The 24452-nt window shown below is 43.1% G+C and overlaps 1 protein-coding gene across 9 annotated transcripts in view; it reads right to left on the bottom strand.

The window, feature by feature from the left end:
- DGKI (diacylglycerol kinase iota) overlaps positions 1–24452 on the bottom strand; it is a 261990-nt gene that overhangs the window by 188578 nt on the left and 48960 nt on the right. For 4 of the 9 annotated variants that reach the window (XM_072964373.1, XM_072964375.1, XM_072964374.1 and 1 more), the window contains exons 6-8: positions 24352–24417; positions 7870–7941; positions 4402–4518 (exon numbers count right to left, since the gene is read on the bottom strand). In XM_072964373.1, the coding sequence (XP_072820474.1) occupies positions 4402–4494 (93 nt within the window). In that variant the 5' untranslated portion in view covers positions 4495–4518; positions 7870–7941; positions 24352–24417. Of the gene's footprint in view, positions 1–4401; positions 4519–6319; positions 6395–7869; positions 7942–24351; positions 24418–24452 lie in introns of those variants that run through there. The other 5 variants (XR_012074228.1, XM_072964377.1, XM_072964380.1 and 2 more) reach the window with 3 other exon arrangements.

Here is a 24452-nt window from a genome sequence, read left to right as displayed (position 1 = left end):
AGAAGTTGGAAAAACATTTTATCTGTTGTTCTCAATCTACTTTCCAAACTGTTTTTTTTAACTGCTTCTCAATGTCCAACAAATTCTGTAATCTTACTGCATCCATACCATCACTAACAGGTTGCCACCCATGCTCCACTCTCTACAAACTATAGTTTTTATGGTCATAAATGATCTCATCCCAAAGACTTTTCTCAATCCTTGTTATTTTTTAATGTCCACAGAATTTAACATTGACAACTGTCCTATTTCTTTCCACTTTTAACAATGAAACTTTACGCCATCATAGTTCACTGTCTTACAGGATTCTCTTCCTCCTTCCTCTTTCTGGGTGTGGATGTTCATCCAGTTTTCGTCCATCCTTTTATTAAGTAAATGTATAGGTCCTGACTGTCTCCCATAGGACAGGCACTGTGCTCGTAAACACACAATCCCACTGCAGTGTAAAATGTAACAGCTATACAGTATTTCAAGGTGCACTTGGAAACAGAGTAGATGCCAGGCATGGTCCCTACTCTTGTCTCTTTCTACCCTCTCCACTGGAAATCTCATCCTCTTTCACTGTAATACAGATGGTTCAGGGATCAGTAATTTCTGTCCTGACCCCTGGAGGACTGTCCACTGTTTTCAGTCTGTTGTTGGACAGCGTCACCTGATATCCTGTACTCCTACAAGAAGGAAAACAACAGCTGCTAACACCTGAGTGGTTGCAATGAGCCTGGTGCTGTTCTATGTGTTTTATTTTTTGTTTTTTCGCTTAGTCCTCACGAAAACTCCATGAATTAGGTACTAGTATTATTCACCCTTTGCAGATGAGAAACTGAAGAGTTTAAGTTGTTTGAGATTATACAAGTTACTAAGTGGCAGATCAAGGTTATAGACCCCAGACTGACTCGCAAGCTCTTAATCACGTCTATGTTGCCCCCTAAGCTCATCAGACACCAGCTTTTACATAGAACTTAGTTGATTGACTAAATTACTTGATGGCTTTGGAGCCCAGAGGAGGAGGAGCCACCAAAACTGTTAGACATGTGATTCAGCAAGGCTTGCTGTAGCAAGACAGTCAGGGAGCACAGCATATCATTAAGAGCTTGGTTTCCAGAATCAGAATTCCTGGGTTCAACGCCACCTCAAACTTTAAAACTATATAGCCCTGGGTTATTTATTTGACTTCTCTAGTCCTCACCTTCCTCAGCTTTCTCACAAAGTGGGACTAATAAAATATCTACCTCATAGGGCACAGTGATAATAAAAAGAGATACTGAATGTAAAACACTTAAAATATTTCCTAGCCCATATGAAGCATTCAATAAATTTGAGCTCTCTTTCTTTTTATTACAATATCCTGAATCATAGAAGATAATAGAAGTGTGTGATGAAAAAAAAAATTGGACTTTAGCATCCAGACTGTGAAGACTCTCCAAAAATCACCACCACCACCACCCTGCCACCTAACAAAAGCTGCTGAAGTACCAACTCATCATTCCGAAAATTTACAAAGGCAAGCACACAAACATTTGTTATGTTACTTGCTGGTTATAAGGGAAAAGTCTCTTTACAGAAAAACTGTAGCTAAAAAGAGGAGTAAAAATTGGAAAATCCCCCTTTAGCAACCCCTAGTGAAAGAACAGATTTATGTAACAATATTTAATGGATAAAAAAACACTAGGTGAAAGGCTAATGAACAAGTTTATAACAATGGATTAGGATAATAGCTCCTGAACGCACTGACTGATCTTAACATCACGAGAGTGAACCACCTGGTACCATGTTCCTTTAAAAGCAACATTATGGAAATTTACACCAGCATCCATGGAGTCCTCCTGCCAGGAAATTAAACCTGAATCTAAATGAGTCTATGTATCTAAATATCTGATTATTATTTTTACAGGAAATATGGGCAATAAGGGAAATAATTCTAAAATACAAAAAGGATGTAATCAGCCATAATAAAAATATGGGAAATTCTACAGGCAAAGTGACTCAATTTATTCTATAAATAAATGGCATGAAAGATAGATTATTATGAATTAAGAGATTTAAGAGAGAAGTCAACAAAAAAGGCAGTTGTAGACTTTAGATTCTAATTTGGAAAAAAAAACTTTAAAAAGATGTATTTGAAACAATCAGAAAATATTTTAAAAACGCCGCCTCAAATTATCTAATGTTGATGAGTGAGGTAATAGTTTTCTTTCTAAAATGTTATCTTTCCGAGAAGCAAAACGAAGCATTTACAGATTTCCACTTTCAGGAAGACAGAGTAAATGGGGTGAGACCACAAGAAAATGGCTGTGGCCGTGAAAAGGCAACATGAGGGATGCTTGCGGCGATGGAGCTAGTCTATGTCTTGAGTAACCAGTGTCAACGTCCCAGTTGTGATGTTAGACTGTAACGCTGCAAGAAGTTACCAGGAGGGGAAAGGGTGTAAGGGTATGTGGGACCCTTCTGTGTTATTTCTTACAAAGGCATGTGAATCTCAAAACCAAATTTAGTTAAGCAAAAGGAAAATATGGTGTGGCAGGGGACAGACAAAACAATCATAGAGAAAAGTTCACAGTTATAGAAGAATTCATTATTCTCTTTTTCTTCATTTCCTTGAAAATGTCAACAACAAAGTTTTTTTTTTTTTTTTAGTTTAGAAAAGTCAAACTTAGAATTTCCCTGAAAAGTGGTATTGCCTTCTTATTTTCCTGTTCTATCTCCAGTCCTCCAAAGCCCCAAACCACCAGGTCAGCCTACACTCTCCTGAGAGTTGTTTCCTTCTAAAGTACAGTTTTACTCCATCACTCCTTTGTTTAAAAGGACAAAGTTCGCATGGATCAAAAATAACCCCCAGTCAGGCTTGAGCAATCTTGCGCTCATTCCTACACCCCCTACATACACCTTCCTTGGCAGTCACACTAGTCTCCAGTTCCATGACTATCATTTGGGACACAGTATCCTCGCCTGTGCCCGCCTCCTGCGTGCTTTTTCCTTCTCCACTGATCTAAATCCCACCCACCTTTAAAGATGGGAAAAAACCCCACCTCCTTCATGAAACTCTCCCTGATCTTTCCTTAAAATAACTACATGATTCTCCAGAGCCAGGATCATGTATTACATCACAATTAGGAGCCTTCCTGGTACCATCCAGGCTTTTGATGAAAACATACTGATTTAACTGAACGTTCACTATAAAGCACATGGAGAGATCACTGAATTTTAGGGGGAAAACACACACAAAGAAGTAAAACTATTGAAGAGATTCTAAAACATAGCACTAAATTGGAAACCAGTGCACTTCAATCTCTGATGCAGCACTGTAACTGATCACCTTGGACAACGCACTAAGCGTCTGTTGGCATTTGGCTCTAAGATGTAAAGTGAAATAACTACATGCTCCATTTTCTAACGTATAGATACTGTACTTGCCTCTGAAAAACATTTCCTAAGGGCTTCTATGGATTGTAACTTGCAAAGATTACTAGTAAATGTTACTCAACAACTGAAGCAAAACTACATAAAACACATGAAAGAAAAAAGTGTCCCTGATCCACCAGTTTTTACGTAAAACTGAGCTAATGAGAATACACTGCATGATGACTTTGGAGATCATATGAAGTCGGACTGCCAGATCTTTCAAAGCTATTGCATTCAAGAAAACTCCTCAAGGTCCCTGCACCCTAGGGGAGGTGTAATCTCCCCGTAGCATTAAAAGTCTGCTATCCCCTAACCCGGAGATAACTGTCTAAGATGTATAGTACAAAGGTAGAAAGGGTTCTATTGAAAATGAGGACCTTGTGGAAAACCACTGAGGTTTCCCAGAATATTACAGCAGACGCTCTCCAGGACAGAAAGTACAACGAGGCTCGAATACAGAATGAGATTAGGTATTGAGAGGATAAATTTCTACTTTGCCTTAAGAAAAGAGTGTTGCTCTCTAAGCAGGCCTTGTGTATTTGGGAAGGTCATGACCCACAGTCTGCCGTTCAGGTTGGAAGTGGTGGTAATCTCAACCAAACACTGAAGCCTGCACAGTGTGCCCTCACCGCCACTCCCTGGGGGTGCCCAGGCTGGAAGAGAAGAGAGTAGTGTAAGAATCAGCTGTACCCACCACGGGTCCTCAACTTACTCAGGAGAGCGCCCATCAAAGAGAAGAGCATGGACACACGAATTCAGGGGAGGAAGCATGCCTGCGGTGGGTCTCAGATTTCTTTAGGAAGAGGAGGCTGGTTCCCTGAGAGAGCCCCACACAGTACAGTGATGGGCTAATAGGATGAACTGGGAAGCTAAGCTTGGGACTGTGGGGAGGAGTGAGCAGAGATTGGAGGAACCCAGAGACTCGTCAGGGGGAGAAAAGCAAGAAGCAACGGTTACTTTTTCTCTGCACTGGCCCAGCAGCACCGGGGTCCCGGCAGTTACCTGAGGTTTCTTCACCTTAATGATCCAGGTGGGTGGGACAATGACAGCCGCGTGAGCCCCCAGGGAGCAGGGTTCCTCAATGTGATGCAGCATGAAGCAGGTCACCTTATTGTGAAACTGAAGGGAAAAACAGGCCAATAAACAATTCTGTGCAAAGGGCAAGGCTGCCTCAAGAAGGAATGAGTGCAGGTGCACACACACGTGTGTACACACACACACACACACGCGCGCGCGCACACTGAGGTCCCACACTCCTCATCACTGCCCAACCAGCGCCAGGAGCTTAGAGACAAGGTTTCAAATTCATTCCGCTTTACAAACAAATACCAACTGATAAAAAGAACTCAAACTAGGACCAACTGATAAAAAGAACTCAATCTTACAGGATAAGGCCAGCTAAAACTTTATAACCTTTTAATAGGACATTTACATAAACAGTGAGAGACTTGGAGAGTTCTTTGAATGCTAACTTCACACGTAATTTTGTTTCACTTGGCTTGTGCTGGTCGCAGACCTGGCTGGTCTGAGATAATGCTGAGAAGGAAATGAAGACAAGCAGGAAGGCAGTGCCACCTGTCGGCCTCTCCTTTTTCCATCCATAGGCGTTTAAGTCCTTCCCAGGTAGCCCTTCCAGGTTAGGGGACCCAGGAAAGAAGGTGTCTCTTCTAGAGAGTTGCTGTTCCCGGAGGGAACAAAGCAATTGCTCCTGCTGGGTTTGGCTAGGGCTACTTAAAAAATAATGGTCTTATCACACTTGGCAAATCTAAAGTGGTTTTTGTTTTTGAAAGGAAGGAAGTGTAGACTAATGACCATAACAGTACTTGAGTTCCAGGGGCTTAAGGCTTGTTCCAATGGACTGAGTAACCTGAGGCCAGTCACATTTTCAGTCGTCTTGTTTGTGGCTATAAAGTGATAATGATGTGTGGTAACATTTGTTTTCTGAAAACATAAAATCTCCATTACACTATCATGGGCTTTAAAATTTTAATCGTAGTGATTGTTTTAAAAAAATTAACATTAGCTTCTACTTGGATTATACTAAATGTGACCACAGAATTTATCATCTTAACTGAAACAATTTTAAGAATGAAAGGGAGCATTGATAATAATTATGTTGGAAAAACAGACATAAATTATGACTGTCTCAGGAAAATTGGCAAATATAGTCACCCCAATTGTATCAGGGCGATTTTATCTTTAAATATCTTCAAGATCTGACATGATTCAGAGGCAAATTACTAAATCAATTAATTAAGCATGAAATACAAATTAATAAGATAACAAATAATTCCCCTACCACCAGTTACTTGCGCTCTGCAAACAATTTGATATACCATAGAAATGTTATTTGAATTCTTTCTTTAAAAGGTGATTTTTCTTTTGAGTAATTAAATAAACCCCCAAATCAAGGGCCACTGCATTTCTAAAATGGCAGAGCTCTCCAGGACCACCTATCCCAGCTCTCTCAATTTATACCTGAGTGACGCGTAATCTGGAGACTACATGCAAAACTGCACTGGCTTTTTAAGTGGCAAAGTCAGCAATGAATCCATGAAGCCCAGCTCCCAAACCCAGTTTTATTTTCTGCTGCAGAAAGTGCCCCTAGAAGTCATTTGATTGTTTGACATCAAGTATCCTAGAAGGAATGCTCTTTAGTATTAAAATATACCACCACTGTAATCTGTCTTGAAATGTTTTATATTTTCAGCCCTTGAAATATCAACTTCTACAGTGTGGGACACTGGGGAACACAAAGATAGGTGGAATTGACCAAAGCTCAGTCAAGCAGAAGTCGTTTCTGTAGTGACTCAATTGGACTACAGATTAACAAAAATAGAGCACAGGTGTCCACTGCAGAGTGGGGCTGAGTTCCCAAATTAAATGACCCTGGGTCAACCACCTAACCACCACCGCATACCTGCAGGGGCGGGAGCGGATGCAGGCTATCTGAGGCCAGGTTGATGCTATCTTGCAAGTGGCATCTCACCAGATCAGGGAAACAGCAATGTAGACAGTGTTGGGGACCCCTGAACCCTAGAGCTGCTTCTTCCTCTCCAGGTGGATATACTGCCTTGTCGGCATAATTTCATTCAAGGACTAGGACAGCCTTATATTTGTGAACATGTTCTTGAACAGAAGCACAAAGATGATTTGTGTAACAATTAACTGAAAAGAGATGGAAATGCCAAGAATAAAAAATGTGCCAGGAGGGTGACGCAGTAAGCACTGAGCTTTCCAGACCAAGGCACCCCTACCTAGTGACAGCAGATCTTCCTGACACGTGAGGACCTAGGGAACTTACGCTAGAGAGGTTATTAGGGTTGAATCTGATGGACCTGCCAAAAATTCAGAAGTTTTTGACCCACAAAAAGGTGAATTCCATGTGCTTCAACTAAATGCGTCTGCTGCTCCTGCCCCACGATCTTGCTTGGCTAGGTACAACTGATGGGGGCAGAGGCCTGACGTTTCCCTGTGAACCGTCAACCTAGCTGGAACACCACAGCCCTTTCTTGTCAGGCTGGCTGTTCAGTTATACAGTGGTTCAAAAGAACAGGGGAACTGAGAGATTAGAGCAGGGGTCCACAGACATTTTCTATAAAAAGACAGGTAGTAAATATTTCAGTCTTATGGGGCCATGCTGTTTCTGTTTCAACTGCTCAGCTCTGCTGTTGCAGCATGAAAAGTAGCCAGGGACAATACAGCAATGGATGGGCATGGCTGTGCTCCAATAAAAGTTTATTTATAAAAACAGGCAGCAGTCAGATTTGGTCTACAGACCATAGTTTGCCAACTGTGAGTTGGAGTACACATCGTCTGGTTAAAGAAAAAAACAGGTCTGTAGGCAAACAGCAACAAAAATGAGCCACCTGGTTGGGACAGAGGTGTTAAAAAATGATACAAGGACAGATAAGATAGGAAAAGTTAGTAGGGAAATTACCATTGGATCCTTATGAGTATATATTCAAATGAAAGGAAGAGGGACACTTCAGCGAGCATACAGACAACTCTAATAACACCTAAACCTAAAGGATACAAGACGACTCCTATCCTGACACAGCCCCATTAGGAAAAAAAAGTCACCCACATCAAAAACAGAAGAACCAAGACCTGAATTTCTGTGTTAGAGGGATTATCTGTAGTTGCAACTTCCTACCACAGGAGGAGCTGCCATCAATCAAGTGCAGCTTCAGTGTACATAAATGAAGGGGTTAATTTATCTCTACAGTTTCTCCCAGCTCAGTAATGCTTTGGTTCTATAGTTTTATGAGACTGACGCACTGCCTGCTGCACCAAGAGGACAGATCGATTCTATAGTTTTAATCTGTCTTTCTTCCTTCAAGGATCCTATGAGAGAAATGATACATAAGTTAGGATAACATTCCCTGTATATACAGGAACTCCAGCAAAACCTAAATCTATTTTTGATAAAACGTGAGCCACTTTGTTTCATTTCATCCTCAGACTTACCGCCTGCTTGCACCAGGAACAGCTGATAGCCACAATCTCTTTACTGTGGAAGGAGAATTTCTGCTGGAAGCCCTGGGATATTAGAACAAGAGACAGAAAATTAAAACCACTTCCATCACAGCATGCATCTGCCCTTCTGAAGTCAAAAGAGTGAGTAAGGCCAGGATTAAGGTAACTGGGACGGCAAATGCTACAGTCGGCACTTAGATTCTCCACCTCTAGCACGCAAGTTTCCTATCCCCAAATCCTCTGGAGTGTGAAACAGGAGGCACCAGTATCTGCTGAACCACTGACCCCTCAAAATCAGCCAGCCACAAAAAGGGTTGCTCTTTTTTCCCCAAATAAATGTGGTTCTGACATGTTTCTACTGTAAGCAAAAGAAAAGCCACTGTTGGTTCTCATGGTTCTTTCCAACAGTGGTCATCCGTCTCAGAGGTCCTATACAACCTTAACATCCGAGAACCTGCAGACAGAAACTAAGTATGAGAGAGGCAGGGGACCTAGAAGTGAGCGTCTGGGAGGAGTCCGAGGGTGTAGGAGGAAATTCAGACACTTTCACCATCCCCTTGGGATGTCGGGACTCAAAACAAGCAGCCTTCAATCTCCATTCTTCGCCAGCAAACAGCAATGAGATTAATGGAATGGCAGACACAATCCTCTTAATGAGCAAACAGAATTACTTTTTCATCAAGAAAAGAAGAGGTTCTTTTTTGGCTGCAGCGGCCCCTGAATAATTACCAGAAAGAAGGATACAGTAATGCTCAGGGAATGTTTTTAACCTTCCCAAAGCTCATCCGTTTCTATCTGCCTGTGAAATCTAAGTCCAAACAAACTAATGCAGAGCAACAACAACAAAAAAATCTTCAGACAAGGCTTTTGTAAAGTGATCCAAAGAAAACAGAAAGACAAGATGGGCAGGAAAGCTTTTAAAGCACTGGCTGAATAGGTCTTGCTAATGTGTATAGAGAATTTTAACTTAAAAAAACTGCATGCACACATTATTAAAAGAAGTCTCAACGGCATTTTTGCAGTCCCCGTAACGCCCACCTATCTGCAGCATTTTATACACTATCGAGCATCTTCTCCTTCTGGATTCTCTCGCCTCTCTTGGTCTCCCAAAACACATCCCAGCTCTGCTCTTACTCTCCCATCTCCTGCATGTGCACACGAGACCAGGACCAGTTTCGGTCCTCTGTGCTCTGAGACTACTCCTCGAACCTTTCTCTTTTTCTCACAATCTCAAATTGCACTTCGAGAAACATGACCTCTTCTCAACATCAGACTCTCCTAGATTTTGAAAAGTTTCTCCATCAATATCCCTTTCTCAGCAACTTAAGTATGAGTCTGAGTCAGCTATCCTTACAAAGGCCTGCCTGCAAGGCTGGCCCTCGGCCGGCATCTGGGAACTTGAACTTCAGGCAGGGTTCCCCAATTCTCAGGACAGTTAAGAGTGGCTCACTGAACGGCTTGTACAAACAAACCCAGTGTACGTTGAACACCTGCTTTCCTTCTGGGAGTCTGGAAGTTGGGTACATGCTATGCAGAGGGTGCCTGTATAACCAACCCCCAATAAAAATTCCAGGCACTGAGTCTGTGATGAGACTGGCAGAGAATATTTCACATATGTTATCACAACTTGTGCTGGAAAAATTAAGCACATCGTCTGCAACTGTGAGGTTACACCTGGTTTCCTCCAGATTTTGCCCCGTGTGCCTTTCCTTTGTTGATTTCGCTTTGTAGCCTTTTACTGTAATAAATCACAACTGTGAGTAACTACTGTGTCCTATGAGTCTTCCTAATGAATCACTGAAACTGGGGTGGTCTTAAGGACCCGAAACACACTCATCTCCCCACAAACAATGAGGCTCGCAATGCCTCCTCGGCAATGAGAATATCACTTCCCCAGGATAGGAGGCACTGCCTGTAAAACACACATGGACTGAATTATTAGGACAGGTGGGTATCCACGGGTTCACTGCTGTGGTGACCGGCCTCAACCCACCCAGCCCCCAGCACCCGAGAGTTACAGCTGCCTGCCAGAAACAGCTTAGAGACAGGACACCAAGTCCAGAGGGCCGAAGGGTTGGCTCAGCAGGTCCCTTCAAAGATGAAACAAACTATTCAACATGAAATAAAATGGCACCAAATAAGCAGGAATGACTTTACTCTGGAGTCACTCGAAAAGTTCCTCCTCGTTGCTCAAGCCCACTCCTGATGGACTGAGCCAAAAAAGAAAAGATTAAAACTTCTCTTTAGAGTTACAGCAACAATTTGTGACAGCTGTGGGAGGGAGGAAGCCGGCCTCCCAGAGCAAGTACTTGGAACCTGGTGCAGCACCTGGGCAGGGACTCCTGAGGACAGCCCAGGCTGCATGGCGGGGCTCTCCCACCCTGGACCCCATGGCTAGCAGGCACCAAGCCCCGGTGACTGGTCACATCATGTCTGGATGTCTGCTCCACTGCTGTCTTGTCTCTCCCTCCACCCTGGGCCATGCCACCAGGGAAAACGCTGCTTTGTAAATATCAGCCTCAATCTCAAACATTCAAATAACTATTTCTTCCCTCAAGATTACAGAAGAAACTATTCATGCTGGCTTCAGTGCCATCCATAAACTTTCCAGCCAGTTTTTCTACATCAATCTCCCACTCCTCGCCATTATAAATTCCTGTCTATAGTGAGATGGATTTCATTATATTCTACAACATGTCTTTTTCTATTTCCTTTTTTTTCTGGCCATTTTATCTTTTTCCCCCCCTTTTTTTTTTTTTTTGGTGTTTTAAACTTCCAACCCACCATCTAGAATACCTACCACTATTTCATATACAGCACCTGAGTTTTATTTCCAGTACAAAAGCTAACAACAACAAAATCTTCAAAGCTTACCTCATTCACTGTGATCTGTCCTAACCCGCAGGCCTTATCTGCTGTACCCGCCTTGGCATTAATGAACAGGTGCCCTACGTTGCTGGTGATGTTATGTACACGTGTATGCTCGCCAATGGAACTATAAGCTCTTTGAGAGAAGTCTTAGTAATATTTCTTAATAGATCTCTACAACTCAGCATACCACTTTGAATGTCATAGGAATGGCATGAACACTTTCTGATTAACTGAACGAAAAAGTCACTGCTACCACATTGTGACCCAATTACAAACCTCATGCCATCCAGACTATAAAAACCTAACCCAAAGCACCTAAATATATGCCCCCTCACTACACCCTCCTCCAGCCGCTACAGACACAGCCAACGTGCTAGGCGGATCACTGAACCGTTCCACTTTCTCCCTCCCCCTGAAAGTGGTGATAAAAATATAAACTTCTCCAACACCACTGAATGGTTACAAGCACCGAACGAGACCATGCATTTGAAAAGTTCTTTGTAACACAGTACACATAAGGGAGGGAGTGCACTTACTGCTGGACCCTCTTCCAACCCCTTGCTGACAAAGTCGTCCAGTGTGTCATGCGCAATGTTCTATTCCATGGTACAGAGTGAATGGATTTGCCCACCCCTTTCTCTACTGAATATTGGCCTTCTGACCTCAGGGAGGAACATACAGCCCAGTGTGGCCCTGACAGCTGGGCCGATACTGGAAACAGACGAGGCCAGCCATGACCGGGGCGCTAGGCACTGAGCTTATGCAAAATTGTGGTGGGTCCCTTCAAAACGAGCCTGGTGGTAATCAGCTCTACGCTTGGTTTTGGATTCTAGCCTGGTAGAGTCACAGCAGCCATGGCTTCAGGGTTACTGTCACCTAAAAACATAAATAGAACCACATTGGAGCCTTCACAGATGAAGCTCCCACAGACCACCTGCAGTGGGGAGGCTCTGGCTGGGATCTCAGCATAGCCAGAGTCAGTTTCCTAGTTACCCACTTTTAAATACTGGCCCAAACCTGCTATGATGGTACTGACAGATGCCCTGACTGAATTTCAACAGACTCTGAATTTTAAGGGCGATTTTGCTCATCACTGTTAAAGAGGAAAATAGGCAGTTGAGGTCAGATGCTTTAGATCTCACTGACCTCAGAATTACAAATACCAAGAACTTTGGGAGGTAAACTTCTTGGAGTTTTTCGGAATAAAGTTTAAACAACATTTATTCTGAGCAGCTAGAGCTCTGTTGCCTCTGTTTCTTACGTAATCCACGGCATGTAACAAACAGCACTCAGTTTTACAGCCTTGGCTGAAACCAGGAAAAAGGGCTTTACTTAAAACAAACGATTTTATTGTTTATGTATTGAACTGAGGTTTGGAAGAGGGAATTTCCTGACCGTAGCCTGATTCCCTGTTTAATTTGATTTGATTTAACACAAGAGTTGATACTGCTCTTGCCTCCAAAACTCTAACCACCAACAGCAAAATAAACCACTCCATACCTACTGGCATAGTACAAAAGGCAAACCCAAGGGAATTATAAACTAAGACCAAATCAATATTTATCTTAAAACAGAGAACTTCAAAGACTTTGCTCAAATACTCCCTATCATTTTTGAAAAATGCATATACTCTTCTATGTATTTCACATTTAATAGCTAAAATGTTCATCAGCATTAGATGCAAAGCTCACTATATCTAGCAAAATAAAACTATCACAGTGCTCTTGTAAACTTACCCAGTGGGATAAAAATACCACAGCAATTTGATACTTACTAAAGTAAAAGAAAACTTTTCCAGTCAGAGCAGATCTCAGACTGGTTGTGCTGTTCCAAAGCAACTGCTTTTAACCAGAGGAAGCGGACGAACACCCGTGACGTTGAAGCATTTCACCAGCTGAAGCTGATGAATAACTAAGACCTTTGAGTGACCAGGTGCGGACCCACACCAACCTCATTGAAACGTTCTTCTAACCAATAAAAAATGACATTTGTTTGACCTTTGAGTGAACCACCTGCAAACTCACTCCAATCTAATTGAAACTTTTTTCTAATAAAAAGGGACATTTTTATTATTGTTTTAACCAATGATCCATAGACTTATGGGCTAATTCTGTCCTATCCAGAGCTCAGCCTTCAGTCTTTAATTAGCAAAGCCTCCATGAACTGATCTCCTTCCCTATACAAGCAAATTGTTGACTTTTTCTATTTAACGAACTATACAGCCCAGTTTTCCACAAATATGTGTACCCTTGGCTGGCAATGCGAATCACTGAACATTAGGCTAGTTTTACAACACACTTTTTCTTTGGCTCTATCATGAGTGAAAATGGTACTATTATCCTAGTATATGCAAGATTAGGGTTTATTTATTCATAGAAAATCTTATTTTCCTGCACTTCCTAAAGCTTCCTATATTAACTGTACTGGTGTTAAGCTAAAATTTTGATAAGTATTCATGATTTTCAAAATACAAACCTATGCAGTCATCTAAATTAAAATAAATAATGCCTTTATAAATGGAATTGTAAGGGGCAGTGTCTGTAACTTCTGACAATGCTGCAAATTAGGTGACTCCATCGTTGCTTTATCAGAATTTGAAAAATCTAAATTCTGGTCCATTGGGTTTAACATACATTATGGCATTAATTATAGCCTCTTAAAATTTATCAATGCCCTTATTGTTCATAATACACCCTTGTTCAAGGGTAATCACCAACTCACACACATAGATTGACATTTTATTATTCCTCAGTAGAGCCTTCTGCATCCCTCCATTCTTCTGTTGGTAACTACAATATATTAATCACAAGTAGTCAGTCTTAGTATTTTCAGTTTCTGATTTTTCCATAATTTATCCAAAGGCCCCTGCTACAAGATACGGGTCATAAATTGAGTCTCTCTTGTGGGAGTTGGGAAAAGCAAAATTTGGGGTACAGGATTCTCAATATAAAATAGCACTGTAAACACAAATTGGTCAGACTGTAATGACGAGGCTAAGAGGTGATGTCCTGAATATTTTTATCACAGGCAGACAACTTCATGGAAGGATAGCCTAACCTTGTAATTAAGGTATAATTGAAATTAAACCTATAACAATGGTCACTGATTTACATTTCAATTTACATGTTAACTATTTTAACTGTGATGTTTATATTTCCTATTTTTTATGACCATTCTGATTCTAGGATAAAAATGCTTTATACAGATACTTAGTGTTAATATTCAATATCGCCAAAACTGCATACAAGACTTTAAGTGTTGGGTTTATATCTTTGTCCTAGAAGAGCAGGGAAGTTCCTTATATGAAAGTATTTACCTAATGATGCAATCAGCTACAATTATAATAATGGTCGTCCATGAAAATTAATTTCCATGTTCAGCTCTGATTGACCCATAATTGGTGATCTTACCAATAAAGGTTATAATTTTAATGCTGAGTATTCACCAAGCAAGCTGTTTTCATGAAATTTTCTGTGTAACAAAAACTATATTTTTAAAAGACAGGACTGACATTACCACAGTTACCAACTACAAATCACGACAGATATTTAGAGAAGCTATATAATATATCATCTGGCTAACAATATGACATTCCAGGAAATAACTGGCTGTGCTCTTCACCCTTAACTGAGGAAAATGCTCTTCTGCTGGTGAAACTAACACCACTTGCTTTTGTGCAGACTATGTTGCTACAGCAGCCCGCAGTTGAGGAAAAAACCTACAAAATTTACCGAAATTACTCAGATTGTGCCCCTCCTGGCTTCATGAATTTATATCAAAGAATATCACTGTACAATGTATGCCTTAGAAAGGATTCTGCTATCTAGAAATAGTTTTGACTTCGCTTTGGGGTTTTACAGTCAACTGATGGGTATTCCAGCTGTCCCAAATATAGCAACTCCAGCTTGCCTGTTTCTGTGAGGTTTTGATTGCTGGCTCCTCTGTCACAGCAATTCTGGCGTTGCTCCCCCACTTAACAGGGACTGTTTTTTTGCTGAAGTTTCAAATGCCAGCCTAGCGTTAGATCTATTCTTCCTAGTGGTGTCTCAGATGACTTAATAATCTTTTCACACCCATGTACCCAGCCAGGAAAGTTCAGAGACGGCTGAGAGAGAGAAAAGACGACATCTCAAAAGATCTAGCTGCAGGACCCAACCAATAGGTCGAGCGGGAATGCGAAGGTGTTTATGGGACTGGGTCCTGAGGGAACAGGACAAATAGGGGCAGAACTTAAAGCTGGATATAGGAGAGTCTCTCAGTGTGGGAGCCCTCATCTGCGATAGAGAATTTAACACATTATCAGGAGCCCCAGAGGATGATGATGCTAAAACTAAGTTGCCAACACTAATACTAGGATAGCATTTGAAGACTTGAGCCAAAAAAACCGTGCATGTTAATTTTAAGTGAAGTAGCAACGCCAGAATTGCTGTGATAGAGGAAGAAGCAATCAAAGTCTCACAGAAACAGGCAAGCTGGAGTTGCAGTGGCATGCCAGATACAGCTGGGAAGCCCATTGGTTGACTGTGGCCCAAAGGAACACTCCACTTATTAAAGCAGTAAGAAATGTGTTGGTGAGAAGGGTGTCATCTCCTCTGTAGGTGAGGCCCGAGGGTAAGGAATCCTTACAGAGTGATCACGTTGATAGCAACTAGGGTTATAAAATTCCCAAATAATATGGAACATGTGGCAGCACTTAACCACTGAAGCAAGGTGGGTGCAATTACTGCAAGACTGAAGTTGTAGCTGTGGGGGCTTGACCTACAGAGAGCTACCAAATGTTCAGTACAGCATGACCTCCCTAGAGGCAAGATGCATCATCAGATAAAAGAGGTATTACTCAATCAACGTGGTCAAAAGCAGTCAAGAATGGAGGATCAAGAGCCATAAGGGCAAATGCTCCAAGAAGGAGTCATACATTTTGTCCCCTTTCTGGACAAAAGCCAGTTTCCAAAGCTAGAACCCACTGACTGAAGGAGAGGGCAAGTCTCCAGGGGGAAGAATCCTGCAACATCACAGCAAGGGTCCAAGGCAACACTTCCCCAGACTCTACATAAAAGGAACTACTTGGTCCATTTACTCGGGTAGTTGTACACGGGGAAGGAAGACGTGTCCCAATAGTTTAAAGACTGATGGACAAGAGTCCAAGTTGACAGGTACAGCCAAGCACCGGCTATGAAGCAGCACCATGGTTCCTTACTAGAGTAGGGATGTATGAAGTCCAGTCAAAAAAAAAAGAAAAAGGAATCCTGGATGAGGAATGGCTTAGGGAGTCTACTGTCTTCACAAACCCTCCAGGGTTATTTCCCCAGGTCTCACCTGTGTAATAGTGGTGAGCATACTGGGCTTTGGGCAGAACTCTCACTTCGGTTTCTTGGCCTGTTGTGTAAGTGCTAGCACAGCAGGAAAGGCCAGATGAAACTCTCCAGCCGCCCTCTCAGTCGTAGCAAAACGAATGTCACACTCTCAGAAGTAATAGGTGTTAGATGACATAAATGGTTAATTTTGAAAGTTGATAATGCTGCTGTGTATACTTTTTAAAATGACCTCTTGATATGCCACCCTTACAGACTAAAGGAGACAGTGGTGGCGTTCCCCAAAATATCCCCCATTTAATTCACCTGTTGGGCTCCTACAAAATCAGACACACTCAAAAATGAGGCTGGACTACCTCAAATGCAACCTAGTACACTCTAACTGCAACTACTGTGCCAAATTCGGGATCTGTTGGCCTTGGCTATATGACCTATGGTCATTGACTTAGCAAATGAATTATTTTCCATCCCTCTCTGAAAGCAGAGTCAAAATTGTTTTCATTTACATGGTTCTGTTAACAGTAGACTTTCACAGCCTTGTGACAGAGCGTTTAATTTTTCTGAATCTTATCTAAATATAGTGCAAAGGAGCCTGAACCAGATGAACATTCTGCAGAATACCATTTGGTCCACCTTATTAGAGGCATCATGTTAAGGTGGATGAGAAAGTGGCAAGTACATTGGAGGTTTTGGTGAGACAAAAGGTGAGGAAATAAGCCCTATGAAGAATCGGAGGTCCCACACATCAGTGAACCTTCAGTGGGCCAGGGCATGCACGCTAGGATATCCTGTCCAATCTAAAGGACAAATGATTGCATTTCACAATTCTGACCACTAAGACCGAAGCACAGCACTCTGCAGGCCTCTCTGGGTTCCGGGGGCAGCATATTCCACATAGGAACACTGCCCCCAGTTGATTTACTGGATGATGTTTAATGCCGCCAGCTTAGAGTGGAGCACAGAACATGGAACAGCTCTGCAGCAGGTCCCATCGGCCACGACAGCAGGTCCTGTCACTCACAGCAGGTGCCGTGGCACTGGGCGGGAGGAAAGATGCCCTGCGGAGTTCACGACAAGCACCGACAGGAGAATCACAGTGCAAACTCTAGGATTCTGAAACGAGCTTGTGCCATCCGCGGGAGAGGGATCTGTGTATCTTTCAGAAAAACAGCTCCTGGCATGTTACTATGTTCTGGTGGAGGAATACCTGCTCACAAGTAACCAGAGTCATGAACTGGGTTCTGTCAGACCACTAAATCACACAGCTGGGTGGGCCCAGCTGCAACCCATCGTTACATCTAAATGGGAACATCTTGGATCTGGCATGAGCAGTACCAAAGAGCATAAGTAAGACACATGCGTAGGTAGCTCAGACGCCCCAAATCATCCCCGTCTATAATACTAGGCCTCTCATTCAACTCACACCTACGGAAGTCTGGGGATCCCTAATGGCCGTCAGAAAGAGAAGGAAAAGGCAGTGATTGGTTCATGGATGGGTCACCTTGGCCTATGAGTGCAGGCCCAAAGTGGACGACTGCTTCACTGAAACCTACTCAGGAGTGGCCCCGAGAGGTGTGAGAAGTCCTCCCAATGGACATGACCTCAGGGGGAGCAGCTGGTCCCCAGCCTTGTGGGAAAAGGTAAGTAGCCTGATATAAGAATACATGATGACCTACAGGCAGTGGTGAATGAAATGGCTGGTTGTTCAGGGGCCTGAAAGGAAACAGGAGGTCAGGGAAAGAGGCATGTGGATGAACATAAGGTACAAAGTGAAGATCACTGTATGCACGTTAATGCCCACCAGAGAGCAGTCTCCGTGTAAGAATTAAACCCTTAGACATAACAACTCAGACACCACGCTCGGTCATGAGCCATCCATAGCACAATGGGCTCAGAAGTGGAGGAGCCTTGATGGCAGCAGTGAACGCTATGCTGGGGTCCAACAGCATGGGCCTCCGCCACCACCACTGCTGACTGTCTAACCTGCCAGCAAAAGATACCAAAGCTGAGCATCCCATATGGCACCAGCCCTCAAAGGAAAGCAACAGCTGCTTGGTGGCAAATTGATTACACCAAACTCCTCCCACTCTGGAAGGGGCAGCAAGCCACCATGGCTGGAATCAGCATATATTCCAGGTACAGGTTTCCCTTCCCTTCCGCAGGGCCTCGGTCAGTGCTACTATGCAAGGACTTATAGAGTGTTTGACTTACCAACACAGGATCTTGTACAATGTTTAATCAGACTAGAGAATCCAGTGTGCAGGGGTGGGCGTTCGGCCATGGGATACACATAGGTCCTATCACATCCCACACCACCCAGAAAGTGTGGGCCTGACAGACACGAAATGGTCTTTTGAAGATGTAACATAGGCTTCAACTTTGACAGGGTACCCTCTGAGCACCATCCTCTGATCTCAGGATGCTCACCAAATCCACGATCATTTAATGGTGCTACGTTTCCACAGTAAAACACATGGATGCAGAGACAAGAAGTGAGAGTAGGATGAGCCTTGCCTGCTATCATTCCCATCGGCCCACTTGGGGAATTTGTGTAGGAAACAAGTCAACTCCAGGCTCTGAGAGTCTGAATACCAGATGGGAAATATCTCCACCATGGGACATAACAGGAGGCCCTCAAACCTTCAACTACCACTGCACCCAGCTCCTTCGGCATCTTTGTGTCAAAACACTAGCAGGCACAGGAAGGGGTCACCATCTTGGCAAGTCACCATCTTGACCCTGATCATTAGGTGGAGGCAGAGTTGTTACTTGGCAAAGGAGGCAGGAAGAAAAGATCTGGCACCCAGACTGTCGACTGGGCATCCTCTCTAATTCTTTGGAAACTTCTGGTGATTGACAAGGGCAGCTGCCAAGACCACGGGATCAGACTGCTTAGGGTAAAGGTCTTCATGACTCCACCAAGTAGGTCACTGCTAGAGACTAAATGCGTGTGCCCCTCAAAATGTGTATGTTGAAACCTAACTGGTACTTGGAGGTAGGGTCTTTGGAGGGTGATTAGATCGTGTGAGTGGAGCCCTCACCGTGGGATTACTGTCCTCATAGAAGAGACCTTTAGAGCTCCCTTGTTCCTCCTACCATGTGAGAACATGGAAAGAAGATGGTCATCAATGAATAAGAAGTAGGCTCTCCCCAGAAACTGAATCTGCCAAAATCTCGACCTTGGACTCCAGCCTCTAGACTGAGAAATAAATTCCCGTTGTTTTTAAGCTATCCAATCTACAGTATTCTGTTACAGTCGCCCAAAGAGACTGTTACCTGGCCCAGAAGTGTTAGTTGAGAGGGAGGTGATGACAGAAAGGGTGGTCGAGGGAGATAAGGAACATTAGTTGCAGGTGTCAGACCAGCCGCCACAGAGAGAGCTGTAGTGTCTCCCACCAGCCTTCCTCTTACGTGTTTCCCCAGGAAATAAGACCAACCAGAACCCTGAAGGAGCTTTCCTGAAGATGTATTTTATGAAGCAAGTGATTCTAAGAAGCACAGGGGTCGGACTGTAGTGGATGCTGGGATGTTCCACCCAGGTGGCTGTGCTGCAGCCCTGAGGCACTCATCTCATTCTCGCAGGTGACAGAAGTGTTGGAGGCTGATGGCTTTCAAAGGAGTCACCTTTCCATACACTGCCCTAAGCCTAAAAGAGTCACCCCGGCCAAGGACAGCTCACATTCCAGGAAGTAGTCAAGGCAGGGCAACTCTGAGGGGTTATTCCAGCTCCTACGGGACAGGCTGAGGCCTCTGTTGTGCAGGGCAGTTCAACTCCTCCCTCTGCACAGTCCCAGTGCCTTCACTAGCAAAGGCATTTCTGAAGAAAGAGCGGTAAGAACCAGAGTGACCAGAGCATCACATTGGCTCTAACTACTAGAACACTGGCCATCAAAGACCAGGGCAGCAGTGCCAGTAGCAGGCGAAAACTGAGTGACTTAAGCACCTGGGCACTGCAGCAAAGAGCACAGCTTCTGAGCTCTCCGCCACTGTATCCGCTTTTTAAAACCACTTTGAAGCATGAATGGCATACAAAAAAGCTGTACATGTTTAATATGTACAACTTGATGAGCTTGGAGACAAGTGTCCACCTGTGAAACCATCACCACAATCTATGCTATAAACATATCCATTACCTACAAAAGCTTCCTCCTGCCCTCCTTGGCTATTATCTTTTGTGATAAGAACACTTAACACCTACCCTCTCAGCAAACTTTCAAGTATACAACACAGCACTGTTAACTACAGCCACTATGCTGTCCAGCAGATCTGAAGGACTCATTCACGTTGCATCACTGAAACTTTGTACACTCTGACTACCCTCCGTTACCCCTTCCCCCAATGAATCTGGAGGACATTACGCTCGGCGAAATAAACCAAAGAAGGACAAATACTACATCCTGGATGATACCACTTGTATGAAGAATCTGAAACAGTCAAATGCATGGAAGCAGGGAATAGGATGGTGGCTGCCTTCATCTCCTTTCTTGACACTCAGCCAAGGGCAGAAAGAAAAGTCAGGCTTCCCAGCGCTATGTTGGCTGACCTCCAGGGCCCACACATTTCTAGATTATTAAAGGATGGTGCTTCAGGTTGATAATGGAACATCCCCAAAAGCTCCAGGTCACTTCCTATTATTTTTGGACTTTCTAATCTCTCTCACTAGTCATCCATATCTCAATCATGCCGCCATGGAATGCCTCAAATCATTTTGTCATGTTTACAATACAGAAATGCTATGAAGGATATTTTCCTTAGATGGGTGTATTTTAGTTATAGCACAAGTTCATTTTAAATTAATTTTAATAATATTCATTACAATAAAGAGTAGTTTTGACATTTTCCCATTTAATTAATGCTACATGCTATTTAATTTAATCTAATTATATACGAAAGTACATTTACTTTATGGCTAAATGAATCATAATAATGCGGCATATTTGGTGAGGAAACTGGAAGGTATCAAAAACGTAACCAAAAGTTAGACTATGTGTTCCTGTATCAAAAACTGCTTTCAAGATTTGATGTTTTAAATGTAAAACTTTTACGTTTTAAAAAATTAGCTTGTTTACTTTTATAACCTTTATATATGTTTCTAAATGAAGCAATAAAAGATAAAATTTCAAATTGTGATTGACAAGTAAATTTCCACAATTACCATAATGCTGGGTTTGGATGGTTCCTTTAAAAATGAAAGGTAAAATTAGTGATAATCATGACTATATTTTTTCTTTGCATATTGAATTTTTAAGGTGCTACGAGGGATAACTCAATGCTGAATAAGTGTTGATTGAATGAATGTAATGTGCAGACCTAGTGAAGATCAGGAAAGATGTATGTTTGCTGAATAAGTGTGCAGCTTGCTTTTAACCACTGACTGAATATGGATGCCAGATCAATCCCACAGCCCCTGCAGATCCATTCTCCCTCCTTCTCCACCCCTTGTCCTGCTGTCAAAAGTGAACTTTTACAGACTGCCTCAACGCCCTTGTGCTCTGGTTTCTATTGGGGTTGGCCACTTGGGAGTGAAGGTGAGTGAAGATGGGATATTCATTCCCCTAGTGGTAGACCATGTTGGGCTGGCTAAGTCTCATGACTAAAGCTCACAGCTCCTGTGAATGGGTCCTCTCCAGGACATCCTTTACAATTGGCTTGACCACGGCTCCCAGCTGTTACAAGCCTCCGAGGTTTTCACTATCCCTTATAGTTTCTTTTCTGCTCACAGATTTTAAATACTCTCTTTATTAAATGCTCATCAAATTACATAATTTCAGTGTGAGATTTCTTTCCTGCCTGGACCCTAACTCAGACATAAGACAGGACTATGAATGAAAACAATGTTGAACTACGAGACGGTGATAAGCATGGCTGCCTGTAGTCAGAGAATGTCAAAGCAATTGAACAAATGAATCATGAGATGTCTCATCTGATAGTCATTAAATGCCACACACACTCAGCCAAACACATACTCAAGGCTTGAGAGAAAATCAGTCCAAATATTTACATAATTATAGATTTTAAAAGTAGAAAGTGAAATCACAAACACTCTTAACCATAAATACTCCCTAACAACCCCCAAGTTTTTCAAACCACTCTTTTTTTAAAAAGAAGTTTTTCTAAGTGAAGTATTTCTTTCCCCATCCCAATGGATAAATTATGGCACAATGTGTATAGAAGTGTGTATGTGCATACGGGGAATGGTGTAGGAACCTCTGGGTATGTAAGAATGTACAGCTGTACTGATGAAAACAATGCACAGCACCAACGCTGGAAATGAATCTTCCATCACTTGATCTGCAGGTGGAAAAAGAGCCACTAGCTTTCCTCTCATCCAGGGTAGAAGCCAAGATCCAAAGAAAGGTTATTCATTATCCAGCAAGAAGACACAGGCTTAAAAGCATCCCATACCACTACTGCTTAAGTCTCTGAGAATTCATAAACAGCTGGATAAAAAACACAGGAGATGAATCTAACAGTACAATAGTATGGGAACCCTCGGTGGAGAGCTGGGATCACGGACCTCCCCACCATCACTGACGGGCAGAGAGCTGTGAGTGCTGCAAGATGGAGCCCTGGGGACACTGGGCAGGAAGAGAGACACGGTCACAGCAGCTCAGAGTGCAGGGTGTCCAGCTCTTCCCCTTCGGGTGACCATGCCAACAGAAGACATGGCCAGAAGAGGCAGTTGTAATATGACCCTAGGGAATACTTGTCACAAGATATAAAACGGTTATCGATTTTCTTTTAATAAAATCCCTCAACATCTATTATGGCTTGAAAGCTGCTGAGGTGGGGCCAGCTACTAGGCTGTCCAGGGAAGGCATTTTTTTCAAAGTGAAGAAGCTGCTTAACCGGACCCTCCCTACTGTCCACCTGACCTCAGCACCGGCCGTGCCTGTCTACCCGTTTCTTCCCTCTTATGCACACACATGCACACATTCTTATGGGACAGTTGTAGAGTCTCCAATCCACCCACTAGAGAAAATCCATCAGCCCCTGGGCAACACCAGAAAGGGAAGGAGCAGATGGACCCAATGAAGGAAGGTAATGTGAGAGCAGAGGGCTGACCTTTTCCCAGCCATGTTACAAGGCTGGTAAGACTCTTTCAACTCCCCCTCCCTCCCTCCTCCTGCTCTTCTTTTTGCCTACTCCCTCTTTTAACCTACTTCGTCTGTCCTCTTTACAAGCTAGAAAGGAACCAGCAGAGTCACTGTGTTGAACTGGAGGAGGTAATACCAGTTACAACGGAGGGCCATACCTTTGAGGCTAAAGTGTGTAGCCTTCCAAAGAAGAGCTTGGTAACCAATGGCTACAGCATTACTTTCTTTCCAGCACTGGGCAAACAGCAAAGTTAATCAAACTTTTTCCAAGTCTCACTCACCCTCAACACTGCTCAGGGGGCCAGAGCTTCCTGGCGTCCCTCTACGGTCAAACGAGCCATAGTGGTCAGCTCACGCCAGTGCTGGACCCAGAGGAGTCACACGAATAAATAAACAAATTAGAAATTAATCGATGAGGAATGCATTCTCCCAAACTGTCTTGCTCACTACCAAATCAAAACTTTCCTTTATTGAGATCAATTTATGTCGATGTCATTTAAAAAAAAAATCTTTGTAGTATGATTCACCACCCAGTTCACTTCCCCAAAGGATCCTTTCATTCCTAAAAGTAGACCTTTGTACATTGAAAAAAGCCATAACACAAACCTGTTAGGGTCACTAACGTGGAATCGGCAGAGCTAGCAGCTCTCAGACCCTGACTTCACTCTTCAGCAGCCCTGCACCCTGAGGGGCCTGCAGGCAGTCATACTAAGAGGGACAGTAGGCATAAACGACCAGATGAGAAGGGCATCTCTTTCCAGGAAGTGGATAGTCTCCTAAGAGAGCAACACACTTCTTGCTTCCAAGCTGTCATTCTACACAGTTCTGCTCAGACACAACATATCAACCCAAGAAGTGCTACTTGACAACCTACTGACTTTCTGTCGATGCTCAAAGAAGGAAGGTGGGCCATCAGACTTCAGGAGGGGCTTTTAACAGAGTAGGAAGTATCCCTCTTTAACTATCCACAGTGAAATTCATTCACCGTAGAAGCCCATCCATCTCTCTTACAACGTGCTAATTCTTTGTATGAAGACCACTGCCCCTTGTAGTGAGTTCTAGAACAAACAAAATACCTCTAAAGGAAAGGAGGCCTGGAGAAATAAGGATTCAGGGGACAGAAACCATCTACCTCGGGAGCTGGCGAGGGCCAGAGGAGCTCCTGCGTGGGCCGTGGGGTGCGGGCCCCTTACCTTACCACACTGCTTACACTTTCCCTCCTGCCGGCGCCTGTGCACCCAGTGATGACGCACAAAATTCTGTGGGAAAACAAAATGAAATGAATAGGTTTCAA

The sequence above is a fragment of the Vicugna pacos genome, chromosome 7 (assembly GCF_048564905.1).
Source record: "Vicugna pacos chromosome 7, VicPac4, whole genome shotgun sequence".
Taxonomy (NCBI): Eukaryota; Metazoa; Chordata; class Mammalia; order Artiodactyla; family Camelidae; genus Vicugna; species Vicugna pacos.
This window is presented reverse-complemented; position numbering and strand designations above follow the sequence as displayed.